Source organism: Chiloscyllium plagiosum, chromosome 2 (genome assembly GCF_004010195.1).
Source record: "Chiloscyllium plagiosum isolate BGI_BamShark_2017 chromosome 2, ASM401019v2, whole genome shotgun sequence".
NCBI classification, from domain to species: Eukaryota; Metazoa; Chordata; class Chondrichthyes; order Orectolobiformes; family Hemiscylliidae; genus Chiloscyllium; species Chiloscyllium plagiosum.
The window spans coordinates 142,931,818-142,949,592 of record NC_057711.1 but is presented as its reverse complement, the minus strand read 5'-3'; the positions used below and the strand labels follow the sequence as shown (position 1 = coordinate 142,949,592).

The 17,775-nt window shown below is 40.4% G+C and overlaps 1 protein-coding gene across 1 annotated transcript in view; it reads right to left on the bottom strand.

The window, feature by feature from the left end:
* Positions 1 to 17,775, bottom strand: part of rest (RE1-silencing transcription factor) — a 37,661-nt gene that overhangs the window by 14,272 nt on the left and 5,614 nt on the right. The window contains exons 2-3 of the mRNA XM_043720284.1: positions 16,345 to 17,216; positions 1,640 to 1,723 (exon numbers count right to left, since the gene is read on the bottom strand). Of these exons, the coding sequence (XP_043576219.1) occupies positions 1,640 to 1,723; positions 16,345 to 17,206 (946 nt within the window). The 5' untranslated portion in view covers positions 17,207 to 17,216. The remainder of the gene's footprint in view (positions 1 to 1,639; positions 1,724 to 16,344; positions 17,217 to 17,775) is intronic.

Genomic DNA, 17,775 nt, shown 5'->3' with positions numbered 1-17,775 from the left:
CACCTATCACATTTCCGACGCCCCTCCCCCAAGTCCCTCCTCCCTATCTTTTATCTTAGCCTGCTGGACCAACTTTCCTCATTCCTGAAGAAGGGCTAATGCCCGAAACGTCGATTCTCCTGTTCCCTAGATGCTGCCTGACCTGCTGCGCTTTTCCAGCAACACATTTCCATCTATGTATAGACAAGGTCAATGAACACCATTCATTTAATTTTATGGCTAAGAATAAGTAGGTCAATTTCTGAATAAAATCAATATAAATGGTACATATGCTGAATTATGTTATGAAATAGATACATGCATATGATACAATAGATGTAGTACATATTTTTAAAATAGTCAAGTGTGCTGGTTAAAAGCACTGCAAAATGAAGCTCAAGTCAGCAGATACTGGATTCATTTTGTGACATGTCAGCTGTTCCTACGTGAGGCACTTCAACTGACCCAAGCATCATTCAGTTTTGGAGGGCAAAAAATAATCAGCCTCATCAGAATCTAAACTGAAAACATAAAAGACAGAACAGGCCTCATCTAAAACAGCTTCTAGGGTTGAAATGCATATTGTCAAGGATTACACTGACTAAACATGTAAACGTTTACTATCTGTAAAAGTAATCACTGAGGAATACAAACAACCTTATTAAAAATAACTCCAAATTCAAGTGCAACAGGAACAGTTGGAACAGGCTGACCGCCGTATCCACGGGCCTGGTTTCAGTTACCCACGGTTTACCACAACCTGAACATATTACAGGGAACGTTCCAGAATCAGGGGTCTGCCAGGAACGTAAATTTCCCATTTAAATGAATGAGTTCATGACTATCCGTGGTTTCGGGCTTCCGTGGTTGGTCTTGGAAAGTATGCCCCATGGGTACGGCAGGGGGACTATTGTGTAGTAAACTTTATTTTAACTGGCACATTATCAATCAGCTCTTGACAAACCTGCAAAAAAAACAACACCCAAATGCCGCAATCTACCATGATGTCCAAGTATTTATGCTATAAAGTATAACAGTGAAGTATATACCTACTGCATTAAGTTTCTATTACTCATTGTATGCTTTTACATTGACTTTAGGAGGCATAATGATGTTTTGCGCAGATTTTTTGAGGGATATTGATGGCCTGAAGTTTTGCTTGGTCAGAGTTTACTACGGTTATGCATACCTCTTGATTATCCAGAACATTTGATTAAGTGGCACAATCCTAGTGTCATAGATGCAAGTTAATACATTTACAGTACTAATTACTCATTCTTAGCCCAAGATGGTGTTGTTTAGCTTTTTCTTGTAAAATGTTGACAGCAACTTTGATAAACTGAATGGCTTTCTAAGCCATTTCAAGGCAGTTAAGAGACAACCACACAAACGAGAGACTAGTCAGAGATGAGCTCCACTGGACAACAATATCAGATTACCTTCCCTAATAGGCATGAATGTACCTGCTACAACTGATAATTTTTACTGATACCAGCCTGAACACTTTTTTAAAAAATGAATTCAAATGCTGAAGCTGCTACAGCAATATTTAAACTACCTAGATTGGTAGCTCCTTCAATAAAGATACTATATCATGTATCCATTCACATCATTTGGAATTACTACAAATCATGGCTCACACACCACTAATTATACTAACCTGAATGCGTACGCATGTGTCTGGTCAGATGAGTTTTCTGAGAACTTGAGTAAGGACACTGTGGACACTTATAAGGCTGTTCACCTGTAAAACAAGTGTACTGACATTAAAAGGAGGTTGCAACTCCACTTAAAGTAGAAAGCTTTACACAGAAGTACACAAAACATACCCTGTAAATTTCAGCAATTGAACACTGAGGGCTTTGACAATTTGTTTCTATTTGGTTTATATTTCTCACACTGTAGGGCTATATGGGCCTGAAAGTTTGGAAAATGCAGTTTCTGGTGTGGCTGCCACTTGGTATTCAAACTTGGTGTTTTGTCAACCAAGATCATATCGACAATTTAGGGTAAATAGAAATTGAGAATATGGATTTAATGTTTATCAATATGCTTTTGAGGCTCCAAATCAGCATTATGGAGATTTTAAAAATTAAGGCTTCCCTCCTTACACAAACAGAACCTTCTGAAGCAGGTATCGTTTCATCAGGATGACATAACATTGCTTTGTGTGTCACATACCAACATAGTTAGCTTGGTATCTCCAGATATGAAGATTCAGATTATCACATATAGAATTTTAGAAGAGAAGTCTAAAAACTATGATACAACTACAGTCATCTACTACCAAACACAGCAAACTTTCATAATTGAAAGAACTGCCGATGCTGCAAATCAGAAACAAAAACAGTGGTTGCTGGAAAAGCTCAGCAGGTCTGGCAACATCTGTGAACAAAATCAAAGTTAATGTTTCGGGTTTGGTGACCTTTCCTCAGAACTTTCACAACCTTAGGACCTCCCAACAAGACTTCTCAGCCAATGAAGAACTTGAGAAGTTCAGTCACTTTTCTAATGTGGTTCCAAAAACAGCAAAGATCCGATAACCTCTTTTGCTGATAATATATTAAGGATAAATATTGTCTAGGACAACAGGTAAACACTTCACTGAAACAGCGCCTTGGGTCCTAATTAATAAAACTCATTAGTGAACTTTACTAAAACCTTCTAAATATGTCTTCTCAATTTTTCATTCCTACTCTACCAATACTACATCATACATTTTCTACAAAATCCATCAGCATACATCCACACAGAGAACAGACAGTTCTTAAAAGGCTTACAGTGTCAAATTGATTAAGTTACCAATGGTACCTTAAGGCAGATTTTGAGTGTAAATACATCAAAAACTGTTTCAAATTGGCAAAACAGGATTTTGTTTTTTTTTGAGATGTTGGGGAATGCAATTAATTAGCACATAGTTCTATCACAACATTTAATTAATTCATTTAAATTCCTCCAGAGATAAAAAAGGGTAATTGTGATTTTCTCACAATCTGACTCGAGGCGAAAGTTGCCAGAAAGAAAACTTTTAATTTGGGCAGGGCAAACACAAATCAGGGATTAAACAATAAACAGAAGATATGAGACAATTAGCATACTGAATGCTTATCTTTACTGTATGAACTGTAGAATACAAAAGCAGAGATGCAAGAACTCCGTAAAACACTGGTTAGGTCATAGCTGAAATAGTGCACAGGTTGCTGGTCACCACATTACAGGAAAGATCTCATTCTCAATGATCAAGAAAATCCAAGTAACGGCTGGCTTGAAGCACAACTGCACCCACACCCATCACTAAAATATGGTCCCTAAATTGATCATAGATTAGTTATGACAAATAAGCATAATTTGACTTAATTTCCTAAATTATGAAGATTTTCAATACCTTGAAGGCTCCTAACTAAAGGGCAAATCAATCTACAGTAATTGCTTCCCAATAGCAGTGGAGGTATATCTATGCCAGCTGTGCTGCAGTTTTTCAAGAAGCAATCACAAATGTTAGGACAAGATCCTATGGGTGAACCATTTAAGACTAAGATGAGAAGAAATGTCTTAATTTCTATTTAGTTTCAATAAATTGACACCTCATTTTAAGGTACTTAACTGACCAGACCATGAGGTTACAGATCATGGTAGAATTTGTTTCTATTGTAGCTGACGATCCACAATTCCTCATGGAAAGTTTTGACCTCCTACATCCAAGCTGAACTAATTCCATTTAACACAATTGTAGTGTCATAAAAGATGTGAAAATTGTCTTCAGTGTGTGTGCGTGTAAACTGGAGTTAAAGGCTATGCAATGCTCACTCTTGCCAACACTGTCAATATCTCTGCAACAGATGAGGTCAAACTCAAGTAATTTTCCTCCCCCTCCACTTTTGTTGGCACAACCTGCCTCAGGCCTGTTCTGGCACTATTTCCTTGAGGACTTAGTCAGCTCAATGAGCAGTGGTGCTACTCAACCATCCTTTGTGACAGATACCATCATGACTACATCCCTGTGGCCTCCATGTTCCTTCCAAGCGGTATAAAACAATACTGATAGAATGTCGCAATTGATAGTTACCGGGAGATCTCCATCCTCGTATTTGATTGGATTTAAATCCTCCTGTAGTCTGGGAGTTATCAGAAACATGGAAACTAGCAGAAGTAGCCATTCAGCTGTATGAGCCTTCTCCACTATTCAATATAATCATTGCTAATCCTCTTATTTCAATGTCAAATTCCTGCTTTCACCCCATACCCATTAATGCCTTTAAAATCTAAAACTTTTATCACTTTCTTGAAATATATTCAGTGACTTAGCCTCCACAGCCTCTGTGGTAGAGAATTCCACAGGTTGACCACCCTGACTGAAGAAATGTTTCCTCAATTCAGTCTTAAAGGCTTGCACTGTACTCTCAGACTTAGACTCCTATTTCTAGAATCCCTAAACAGGGAAAACATCCTCCATGCATCTAGTCCATCCAGCCCCAACTGAAAAATGTGAAATCCATTCAGATCCCCTTTTATCTTTCGAAATTCTAGAAAATACAAACCCACTCAAACTAATCTCTCCTCATAGGACAATATTGCTGCTCCTGGCATCAGCCTAGTGAACCTCCGCTGCACTCAGTCTATGGCAAGTGTATCCTAAGATAGGAAGATAAAAACTACATGCAATACTCCAGGTACGGTCCCACCAAGGTGCTCTGAAACTGCAGTTTACTTCTGAACTCAAATCCTCTTGCAATGAAGACCAATATACCACTTGTCTTCCTAATTGCTTGCTGCATCTGTCACCTTGACTGGTGTACAAGGACACCCAGGTATCTTTGTACATCCACATTTCCCAATATATCACCATTTAAATAATATTCGTCCATGTTTTTCACACAAAAGTGCATAATTTCACATTCAATCACTTTGCATCAGCCATTTGTTTGCCGCTCAACTTGTCTAAATCATCTTGAAGCCTGCTTGCATCCTAACTCTCAATCCCACTCAGTTTTGTGTCATCACCAAATCTGAAAATATTGAACTGGTTCCCTCATCCCAGTTACTTTTATTTATCATGAATAGCTGAGGCTCAAACACTGATCCTTGCAGTTCTACACTTTTCACTGTTTGCCAACTTGAAAAGAAAAAGTAATTCCCACAGGTCTTTGTCTATCAACCAATTCTCAATTTAGGCCAATGCATTACCCACATTCCACGTGTTTTATTTTTGAATACTGACCTCATATCAAAAGCCTTCTAAAATTCTAAATGCACCACATCTACTATTTCTCCCTCATCTATTCTGCTAGTTACATAACATATGCAGATTTGTTAAGCATGAATCGCTTTTCATAAACTATGCTAGCTTTGTCCAATCCTGTTAATGCTTTCCAGTGTTGTTATCCCAAGGTTTATAACAGACTCTAACATTTTGTCTACTACTGATATTAGGCTTACTGGTCTATAATTCTGTTCTGTTCTTAATATTGAGGACTATAGAGACAGCAGAAAATGACATACAAGACATGGTAATAGGGCAATCTGAAACACTGGCATTGGCAAGAAGGCATGAATCTGAAAGTATGATTAATTCACAAAGACAGATTTCCCAATTTGGCCTAAAATCCAGTTACTAATGAAAAAGACATTCAGGATTGACTAAATTAGTATTTCCAATGCCCAATTTATTGGTCTACGATCTGCTAAGTATATTTTCATTTGACTTTGTCATTGGTGATTTCCTACAATCAACTTCTAAGGTCATTTCAGAAAAGAGTTAAAAGTCAACCATATTGCTGTGGATCTTGAATCATGTGTAAGTCAGATGAGATAAAGATTAGAGACAAAAAAATTGCAGATGCTGGAATCCAAGGTAGACAAGCAGGACCGAAGATGGATTGCACCCGAAACGTCAACTTCTCCATCTCCTGATGCTGCCTGGCTTGCTGTGTTCTTCCAGCCTCCTGTTTGTCTAGACGAGATAAAGATGGCAGATTTCTTGCTTCTTCAACAACCTCCCATAATCAAATACCTTTAAACCGAAAGTCCCTGATGTCATCGCAAGAGCAACAATTTTCTGATGGCGAATTAGTTCAGTATGTTTATTGGACATTTCAGTGCTCTGGATGCTCAGTGCTCATGTCCTCCCAATTCTAAGTTAAGTACTGTGTGGGTTCAACTCCCAATTTCGGGGATTTGAACACCATAACCTAACTAGACAATATTATTAAGCTTCACCGACTAAGTGGTAGCCTGCTTACTGGAGCTCAGTCTGGATTTCATTATTCTAGGCCTCATTGTAGCTTCATCAAAAATAAATAGTCAGGACCTCAGTGTAGACCAAGGGAAACTGTTACCAGGGGTAGAAGGATCAAGAACTAGAGGACACTAAATTTAAGATAATTGGCAAAGGCAGAAATATGAGGCTTTTATTTTCTTGCAGTGTAAGACTAGAATCTAGAATCAATCTCATAAGAATGTGTTATAGGGTGATCCATTTGCATCTTTCAAAAAAAAAGGAATTGGATCATTACCTGAACATTTTTAAAAATGCAGGGCTGTCAGGGAAGAAACAAATGGCACTGAGCAATTTTCTCTTTCAGAAAGTAGCACCAAATATGACAGGCCAAATGGCATTCTTCTTTGTCAGAACCCCTTTGATTCTAAAGATAATTAATGAACCAGACACATTTTAAATACAAACAAATTTATGATCACCATAAAGACTAGCCTTTTATTCCATTCTTGTTTAATCACATTTCAATGACCAGCTGTCATAGCAAGAGCAGAAGTCAAGGCCTTTGAACTACTAGCAGAATAACATAACTGTGATTGTACTATTCCCTCAATGTAAAACACTGATTGAGATCATAGACTCAGAATCCCTAGAGTGTGGAAACAGGCCATTTGGTCCAACAAGTCCACACCGACCCTCCAAAGAGTAACCCACCCAGACCCATTCCCCTACCCTATTACTCTACAGTTACCCCGATTAATGCACTTAACCTACATGTCCTTGAACACTATGGACAATTTAGCATGGCCGAATCACCTAACCGGCATATCTTTGGACTGTGGGAGGAAACTGGAGCACCCGGAGGAAAGCCATGCTCACATGGGGAGAATGTCTGTGTGGAGTTTGCACAGTCACAGGAGGCTGGAATCAAATCCAGGTGCCTGGCGCTGTGAGGCAGCAGTGCTAACCACTGAGCCACCATGCCGTTCCCTGTGAAGGTATGAAACAAATTATCAAAATTTTGATCAATGCTTTCTCATCTCATAGCTCTAAGTTAAAGAAAGATCTGCTACCAATTTCAACTCAACTGTATTCTCCTACAACTAGCATTTTGTGAATTTAGCACATCAAAGGCAAAGGCACTCTGAAGTGAAGCATTTTGTTTTAATAATTCTGATTCTCAATTAGTCACTTTCAAGCATATTGACCTTTTAACAATGGAATTTCTGTTTTAATGCAATACTATTGGAGTATCTCCTACAATATTCTTTTGAACTGTTTTCTGGCCTTTGACTGAAAGGGAAAACAGGAAATTGAACAAAGGTAAGCCTTCTAGTACTCACTTCAAGACCTCAGTAGAACTGATCTCATTCAATCACAACTAAGGAACTAAACACCCAAATCCTTTTACAGGTCTCAACTTGATGCTGACACAAGGGATTTGCCTTGCTTGAGTTTTCAGAGTCTCAAGTTTCATCATCTTTGCATTCAACTGCACACATACCAAAGGAAATCCAATCAGTTTTTCACCCCCTTAAATTCCACCTGTGCGAAGTATATGAATTGCACAAAACTGTCACTTGGTGGACATTCAGGTAAGTAACCCAGATAAACATCAATGTAGTACTCAGAGTTGGGTATCTAGTCTGCAGGACTGGCACTGTGCGACACAGTAGTGGCATCCTAACTTGAGAGCAAAGGAAAATGCAGTCATAATACAGCCAAACAGATAAACCATCAACCTGTAACACCTTCCAAAATATACGATAGCTAAGGGTTAGCACTGCTGTCTCACAGCGCCAGGCACCCAAGTTCGATTCTAGCCTTTGGCGACTGTGTGGAGTTTGCGTTTTCTCCCAGTGTGTTTCCCCCGGGTGTTCCAGTTTCCTCCCACAGCCCAAAGATGTGCCGGTTAGGTGAAGTGGCCATGCTAAATTGCCTGTAATGTTCAGAATGTGGAGGATAGGTGCATTAATCAGGGGTAAATGTAAGAGAACGGGTTTGGGTGGGTTACTCTTCAGAGGGTCGGTGTGGACTTGTTGGGCCAAATGGTCTGTTTCCACACAGTAGGAATTCTAAGAGTGGAGAAACTCCATTTTAGCCATATGATGGAAAAAAAATGAAATCTCTAACATTACTATCCATAGCTAGAGACTACAACATACATATCAAAGTGTGTTGCCACAACAACTCACTCCCTAATTAATCTGGAACACACTTCAGTCTGCACTCACTGAAGCTGACTGATTTTAAAATCCTTCTAATTCGGAACTGGAACATTACTAATGAGCAAGAAATTTCTTGGTCAGAGTATCCTGTTAGACGTCAATATAGCATTTAAAGCATATTCCAGTCTCCATATGTCAGAACTGTCTGGAATGGAGCTTGAATAATTCACCCTAAGTGAATAACAAAATAATTCTTCAGGGTGGTCTCCTAGGCCTCACCATCTTCAATTTCTTTAACAATGTCCTCCTTTCCACCATAAAGGTCAGAAATGGGGATGTTCATTGATGACTACACAATATCAAGAACCATTTGTGACTCCTCAGATACTGAAGCAGCCTGCCCATATGTGGGACAACACTCAGGTTTGGGCAGATAACTGGCAACCAACATTCACTCTGTGCGACTATCAGGTGATGATCATCTCCAACATGAGCGCATCTAACTATTTAATCATGCCCTTTGACATTCAATGATGGCATTACCATCACAGTACCCATAAAGGTAGGTCAGATGCTGGCAATTTTTTGACTAGTAACTCAACTCCTGTTTTCCCAAAGTCTGCCCATCATGTACAAAGCCCATGTTAGGAATGTAATGGAATACCATCCACTTGCTTGGATGATTGCAGCTCCAACATACTTAACAACCTTGATACCATCCAGGACCAAGGAGCTTGATTGACACCACATCCACATCTTCAATATTCACTCCCTTCACCAACTAGCTACTGTGGCAGCAATTTGTGCCATCTACAAGATTCACTGTAACACTTCACGAAGGCTCCTTGAACAGCATCTTGCAAGTTTGTGATCTCAGCAGCTAAACAATGGCAGATGAATGGGAACACTCCTGCCATTTGCAAGTTTACTTCCCAGTCACACAATATCATGTCATAGAGATGTACAGCATGGAAACAGACTCTTCGGTCCAACCCGTCCATGCCGACCAGATATCCCAACCCAATCTAGTCCCACCTGCCAGCGCCCAGTCCATATCCCTCCAAACCCTTCCTATTCATATACCCATCCAAATGCCTCAAATGTTGCAATTGTACCAGCCTCCACCACATCCTCTGGCAGCTCATTCCATATATGTACCACCCTCTGCGTGAAAAAGTTGCCCCTTACATCTCTTTTATATCTTTCCCCTCTCACCCTAAACCTATGTCCACTAGTTCTGCACTCCCAGGTTTTGGTCTATTTGTCCTATCCATGCCTCTCATAATTTTGTAAACCTCTGTAAGGTCAACCCTCAGCCTCCGATGCTCCAGGGAAAACAGCCCCAGCCTATTCAGCCTCTCCCAGTAGCTCAGATCCTCCAACCCTGGCAACATCCTTGTAAATCTTTTCTGAATCCTTCAAGTTTTACAACATCTTTCCGATAGGAAGGAGACTAGAATTGCACGCAATATTCTAACAGTGGCCTAACCAATGTCCTGTCTTGGAACTACATCACCATTCCTTCATTGTCACTGAGTTAAAACCTTGGCATTCTCTTATGAGCACTTTGGGAGCCCCTCTCTCCCTATGACCTCACCAATTCAAAAATTCTTTTTGCTTTGGGTATCTTTGCCATATATTCCTTCACTTCTTCAACAGTATTTATATTATTTCTACTCAATCTAACTATTAGACCAAACTTTTGGTCATCACCTTTCAACAACTGATGTGTCTCATTTTTCATTTTCTTAGTGAGAAGTGCACCAGATACTTAATCTATGTTTAAAGCACTATGAAATACAATTTGCTGCTGTTCTTGTACTTTGCCCAAATCTGGGTTGTATTACATTGTCTTTAGTGAAAGGGATTGTCGTGCAATAAAATAAATTGGCTCTATTTGGATGCAATGAGCATAATAATTACATTAACAATTTCTGATTGGTTAGCCCAGGTCATTAATCATCTGTTAATAAATAAAAACAAAATACACCACTCTTATTAAGAATAAATATTTCAAGTAGGTGTTTAAAAATATATTTTGAATGCTGCCTGGTTTCACTGGGTCATGAGAAAATATTTAGAGCAAAGTGCAGTGTAGTGGGTAAGTGAGACTTTATATTTGGGTGGTTGTTTTACCCAAAATACTATTCGGGTACTGTCTCCCACCTGTCCGCCTCCTCTAACCAAAAAAAAGATTCTGCGTGCCAATTGGGAAGGTGACTGGTTTCTTTTTTTTTTCATTTTTCAGTGGTCTTATTGGGAATTTAGAATAATGGGAATGGGTGTTAGGACAGTTGAATGTTCCCCCTGCAGAATGTGGGAGGTAAGGATCACCAGTAGTGTCCCTGCTGACTGTATCTGTGGGAAGCACATACAACTCCAGCTCCTCAAAAATCGCGTTAGGGAACTGGAGCTGGAGCTGAATAACTTTGGATCATTTGGCAGGCAGAGGGGGTTATTCAGAGGAGTTACAGAGAGGTAGTCACACCTCAGATAAAAGAAGAAGGTGGATGGGTAGTGCAGGGATCCCCTGTAGCTGTTCCCCTCAATAACAAGTATACAGTTTTGGATAATGCTGGGGGGAACTACTTACCAGGAGGTAATCCATGGAGTACAGGTCTCTGGCACGGAGTCTGTCCTAGTTGCTCAGAAGGGAATGTGAAAGAGGAGCAGAACATTAATCATTGGGGACTCCAACGTTTGAGAGACAGATAGGAGGTTCTGTGGGAATGAGAGAGACTCATGGTTGGTATGTTGCCTCCCAGGTGCCAGGGTTCATGATGTCTCTGATTGTGTTTTCAGGATTCTTGAAGGGGAGGGGTAGCAGCCCCAAGTTGTGGTCCACATAGGCACCAAGGACATAGGTAGGAAGAGAGATGGAGATTTAAGGCAGTGATTCAGGGAGCTAGGGAGGAAGCTTACAGGTAGAATAAAGGCAAGGAATAGGGAGAAAAAGGAGTTGAACACATGGCTACAGGGATGGTGTAGGAGGGATGGTTTCGGATTCATGGATAATTGGGGCTCCTCTTGGGGTAGGTGGGACTCTACAAACAGGATGGTCTTCACCTAAACTAGCGGGGGTACCAATATCTTGGGGGATGGGGGTTTGATAATGCTCCTCAGGTGAGTTTAAACTAATTCAACAGGGGGATGGGAACCAAAATTGTAATCTGAGTATGCAGGATGTTGACAGTAGTGAAGTCAGAATTAAGATTTCAAGATCGCAAGAACACACTGGCAAGCAAGAAGCTGGTTTGAAGTGTGTTAACTTTAATGTCAGGAGCTTCCAGAATAAGGTGGGTGAACTTGCAGCATGGGTTGGTTCCTGGGATTTTGCTGTTGTGGCCACTGATACACATGGGGAGAGCAGGGACAGGAATGGTTATTGTAGGTTCCAGGATTTACATGTTTCAGTAAGAACAGAGAAAAAGGTAAAAGAGGGGGTGGCATGGCACTGTTAGTCAAGGACAGTATTATTGTTGCAGAAAGGACGTTTGAAGATTCATCAACTCAGGTAGTATGGGCTGAGATTAGAAACAGGAAAGGAGAGGTTACCCTGTTGGGCCTCCAAATAGTTCCAGAGATGTAGAGGATCGGATAGCAAAGATCCTCGATGGGAGCGGGATTGACAGGGTAGTTGTTATGGGGGACTTTAACTTTCCGAATATGAACTTGGAATACGATAGTTCAAGTACTTTAGATGGGTCAGTTTTTGTCCAATGTGTGCAGGAGGGTTTCCTGACACAGTATGTAGACAGGCCAACAAGGAGAAAGGCCACATTAGATTTGGTACTGGATAATGAACCTGGCCAAATATTAGATTTGGAGGTAGGTGAGCACTTTGATGATAGTGACCACAACTCAGTTATGTTTACTTTAGTGATAGAAAGGAATAGGTATATACTGCAGGGCAAAAGTTATAGGGTTGTGGATATTGAAGAAAGGCAATGATGATGCAATTAGGCAAGATTTAGGATCCATAGGATGGAGAAGGAAACTACAGGGCATGGGCACAACTGAAATATGGAGCTTATTCAAGGACCAGCTACTGTGAGTGCTTGATAAGTATGTATCAGTCAGGCAGGGAAGAAGTTGTCGAGAGCAGGAGGCATGGTTTACTAAGGAAGTTGAATCTCTCGTCAAGAGGAAGAAGGCGGCTTATATTAGGATGAGACGTGAAGGCTCAGATAGGATTCTTGAGAGTTACAAGTTAGCCAGGAAAGACCTAGCGAGAGAGCTAAGAAGAGCCAGAAGGGAACATAAGAAGTCGTTGACGGATAGGATCAAAGAAAACCCTAAGGCTTTCTATCAATATATCAGGAATAAAAGAATGACTAGAGTAAGATTAGGGCCAATCAATCATAGTAGTGGAAAGTTGTGCGTGGAATCAGAGGACATAGGGAAAGCGCTAAATGAATACTTTTTGTCAGTATTCACACGAGAAAAAGACAATGTGGTCGAGGAGAATACTGAGAGACAGGCTACTAGACTAGTTGAGGTTCAGGTGCATAAGGAGGAGGTTTTAGCAATTCTGGAAAGTGTAAAAATAGATAAATCCCCTGGGCAGGATGGGATTTATCCTAGGATTCTCTGGGAGGCCAGGGAGGAGACTGCCGAGCCTTTGGCTTTGATCTTGATGTAGTCATCGTCTACAGGAATAGTACCAGAAGACTGGAGGATAGCAAATGTTGTTCCCTTGTTCAAGAAGGGGAGTAGAGACAACCCTGATAATAATAGACTATTGAGTCTTACTTCAGCTGTGTGTAAAGTTTTGGAAAAGGTTATAAGAGATAGGATTTATAATCATCTTAATATGTTGATTAGGGATGGTCAACATGGTTTTGTGATGGGTAGGTCATGCCTCACAAACCTTATTGAGTTCTTTGAGAAGGTGACCAAACAGGTGGATGAGGGTAAAGCGGCTGATGTGATGTATATGGATTTCAGCAAGGGGTTTGATAAGGTTCCCCACGATAGGCTACTGCACAAAATATAGGGAAATGGGACTGAGGGTGATTTAGTGGTTTGGATCAGAAATTGGCGAGCTGAAAGACAGAGCCTGTGGTTGATTGGAAATATTCATCCTGGAATTCAGTTACTAGTGGGGTACTGCAATAAACTGTTTTAGGTCCACTGTGGTTTGTAATTTTTATAAATGATCTGGATGAGGGTATAGAAGGCTGGGTTAGTAAATTTGTGGATGACACTAAGGTCGATAGGGTTGTGGATATTGATGAAGGATGTTGTAGGTTACAGAGAGACATAGATAAGCTGCAGGGCTGGGCTGAGAGGTGGCAAACAGAGTTAAACGCGGAAAAGTATGACTCACTTTGGAAGGAGTAATAAGAATGCACAGTACTGGGCTAATGGTAAGATTCGTGGTAGTGTAGATGAGCAGAGAGATATCGGTGTCCAGGTGCATAGATCCTTGAAAGGTTGCCACCCAGGTTGATAGGATTGTTAGGAGAAAGTGAGGTCTGCAGATGCTGGACATCAGAGCTGAAAATGTGTTGCTGGAAAAGCGCAGCAGGTCAGGTGGCATCCAGGGAACAGGAGAATCGACGTTTCGGGCATAAGCCCTTCTTCAGGAATGTTAAGAAGGCATACGGTGTGTTAGCTTTTATTGGTCGAGGGATTGAGTTTCAGAACCATGGGATCATGTTGCTGCTCTACAATACTCTGGTACAGCCACATTTGGAATATTGCATACAGTTCTGGTCATCGCATTATAGGAAGGATGTGGAAGCTTTGGAAAGGATTCAGAGGAGATTTACTAGGATGTTGCCTGGTATAAAGGAAAGTTCTTACGAGGAAAGGCTGAGGGACCTGAGGCTGTTTTCGTTAGAGAGAAGGTTGAGAGGTGACATATAAGATAATCACAGGGTTAGATAGGTTGGACAGTGAGACTCTTTTTTCCTCTAATGGTGATGGCTAGCATGAGGGGACACAGCTTTAAATTGACGGGTGATTGATATAGGACAGATGTCGGAGGTAGTTTCTTTACTCAGAGTAGTAGGGGCATGGAATGCACTGCCTGCAACAGCAGTAGGTTTGCCAATTTTAAGGTCATTTAAATGGTCATTGGCTAGGCATATGGACGAGGATGGAATTGTGTAGGTTAGATGGGCTTCAGATTGGTTCCACAAGTCAAAGCAAGAGCAAGTGCCTAAGGGTCTGTACTGCGCTGTAATGTTCTACGTTTTATGTTCTAGCTGACAAGCAGAAGTGTGGAAAACTACTTCAACTATGCATAATTTCACTTGCTGAGTTAACGTTCTGATCCACAGAAGGTTATGAGTCATTACTTTTTATGAAATGATAAATCACTGGAACCGACATCACTAACAGAAAAAAACATTGGCAAGATTGCTCTTGAAAAGTAAGACTACAACATTCATTATCCAGCTATGTGCATTACTTCATCAATATACACAGTGGTTCACCATTCAATTTACTCATTACTTGTATGCAGATTAGATTAGATTCCCTACAGTACGGAAACAGGCCCTTCGGCCCAACAAGTTCACACCAACCCTCCGGAGAGTAACCCACCCAGACCCATTTCACTCTGACTAATGCACCTAACACTACGGGCAATTTAGAATGACCAATTCACCCGAGCTGCACATCTTTGGACTGTGGGAGGAAAACAGAGGAAACCCATGCAGACATGGGGAGAATGTGCAAACTCCACTTGAACCTGGGTCCTTGGTGCTTTGAGGCAGCAGTACTAACCACTGAGCCACCGTGCCACCACAGATTTGAAGAGCCCTCCAACATGCAAAAATTTAATTTCATTCCATTTAGCACTAACATCAAGGCAACAGTTTTTAACAGGCTATAGAAATATCAATTCAGAAGACTTTGTATTGTTATCTTTAAGACAAAACAAAATGTATTCCAGTCACATTTCAAAAATGTCATCAAATCAATGGCAACGACTTTAAAAAGAAATGAGGTCTCATAAAACTTTGCAGATGAATACAAAATATCCCAAAATGATTTTTACTTTTGATTTTTTTTTATTTAACCTATTTCTTTAAATCAACCTAACCAGAGATGTTATTACTTCCCAATATTTTCCCTCAACCAACACCTTTAATCAGATTATTTTGTCACTTTTCTCACTGTTGTTTCTATCAACTTGCTGTGTTCAAACTGCATGGTGTATTTCATATCTAACAACATCTACGCTTTAAAAGTGATTAGCTGTAAACCACTTTGGGATATTCTGAAGTGCATACAACAGATTTTTCTTACTTTTATATTCCTCAATATCTTCTGTAAATTATGTAAGAGTTTGATAAAGATTTCAAAGAAACTTATATACTGAAGTTATTCTGCATCATTAGTATGGAGTATGCTGTTTATAGTCATATTTAAGATTTTAAACAAGTAGCTATGTTGCTGCTGCAACACAAAAAGTGGCAATGTACTCCAAATCCATTTTTGTACCCACACGTACTAACTTTTGTCAGGAAAAAGTTGTTGCAATTTAATCCACCGAATCAGCCCGACTCATTTAGGAACACTCATGTCAAGTATCAGTCAAGAACTTGTGCACATAATAATGAACTGAAGTTTCAGCTTAGATTAAGTCCTGTCAATGATGCAGACCTTTGAATGAGACATTAAACCCATGTCCCAACTCCTGATGTAAAAGATTCTTGGCGCTAATTGAAAAGTATGCAGTTCTCCTGGCAACACAACATCCCTCTATTAATCACTTTCAAAAACAAATCATTCATCTCATTTGTTAAGATTTTTGGACTTACAAGTGCACAACCTACACAGTAACTGAGACCTGATGTAGAAACAGTGCTCCAAAAGCTTGCATTTTCAAATAAACCTGTTGGACTCTTAAATAGTGTCATGTGATTTTCAGATTTGAAACAGAACTAATTGATTCAGCAGGATGCCACGAGGTTTATTTAAATACAAATTATTGTTCTGAAAATCCAACAACGTACTAACGAACCATACCTGTGTGTGTTCGCATATGCTGCACATAATTATTCTTTCTGTCTGAGAAATAAGAGCACTGTGAACAAGTATAAATCTTCCGAGGAAAGTGGTTCCGCAAATGCTTTCTCCAGTGATATTCACTGACCGTAGTGTATGTGCAGATGGTACATTTATAAACTTTCTCGTTCTCCCCAACCTTGTCATGATGTTTTAGATGTGCCAAATAATGATCATATCGGTTTGTATTATACCCACATCTGTCACAACGAATGGGACCTTTAGAAATATCAGTTTCTTCAGGAAGAGGATCTGGAACTTTGGATTTTGTTTGCTTTTCTGCATTTTCCTCAACAATAAACTTTTTGGCACTATGTACTTTGATGTGATGCACAAACTCCACCTTGGACTCAGCTTCATACTGGCATGGGCGACAGCGAAATGGTTTTGGTTTTTTTCTCTTGTCAGCCAAGTTCTCCTGATTTACAATTTCTGTTGAATCTGTACCTGAGTCACCAGTGTCTCGAGAAAAACTCTCAGAATTGTCCTTTGTTGCAACACTTGGCAGGGCTTGTTCTTCTGCACTTAGACTTTCAGATTGCAAAGCATCATTGACATCAGTTCTCAAATCATCCTCATTGTCAGATAAATTGCTGTTTACCGTTTTCAATTCTGCCATCTGTCTAACCTCGCCATGGTAGTCATAGCAGCTTATGTCACCAGTTAATGCAACATTTGCCAACATAACCAGCTGTGGTGCTGCTGTCAAGTCATTCTTGGAAAGATAATTAAGGCCACATATTTCCTCATCTGAAGAAATTCCAACAGTGGAGCGAGAAAACATACTGGTCCCACCAGACTGCTCGAGCACTTGCGCAGCCATCTTCAATTTTCTGTGTACACAATTATAAAATGAATTTTGAATAAATCGGCTACAACAATTAACATCTGACAAGAATGAGGTTTTAATATTTTGCTGTGATAATTCAATTTTGTAACAAGAAACTTGCACAAGAAATTGATGAAGGTCAACTACATTTACTGAGTCAATGACAAATACCTAACTGCTTCAGCTTATTACAAAGGAGAGAAAATGGGGCCGTGGAAGGAGAGACAAGTAGCATGGGGAGGTGGAATGAAAAAGAGGGGGCAGGGAATGGGGTGGTTAGGGGAAGACATTGGGAAAAGGGGTGGGAGGCAGGGTTGGGTGGCTGGGAGCGATGGAGTAGACAGGAGGCAGAGAGTGCTCAGCCTGGAGAAGGGGAAGGATGGGGCAAGGTGTGAAGGGAGCGGGACATGATGGGATGTGTGGAGTTTTGGGGATGGGATGGATTAGCAGGGCACACCAAGGGTAAAGGGTTGCATGTGGAGCTGAGGAATGAGGGAGTGGTACAGAGAGGAGAGGTAGGGGGAAGGGAGGGGGAGCAGAGGAGAGGAAAGAGATGGGAAGGG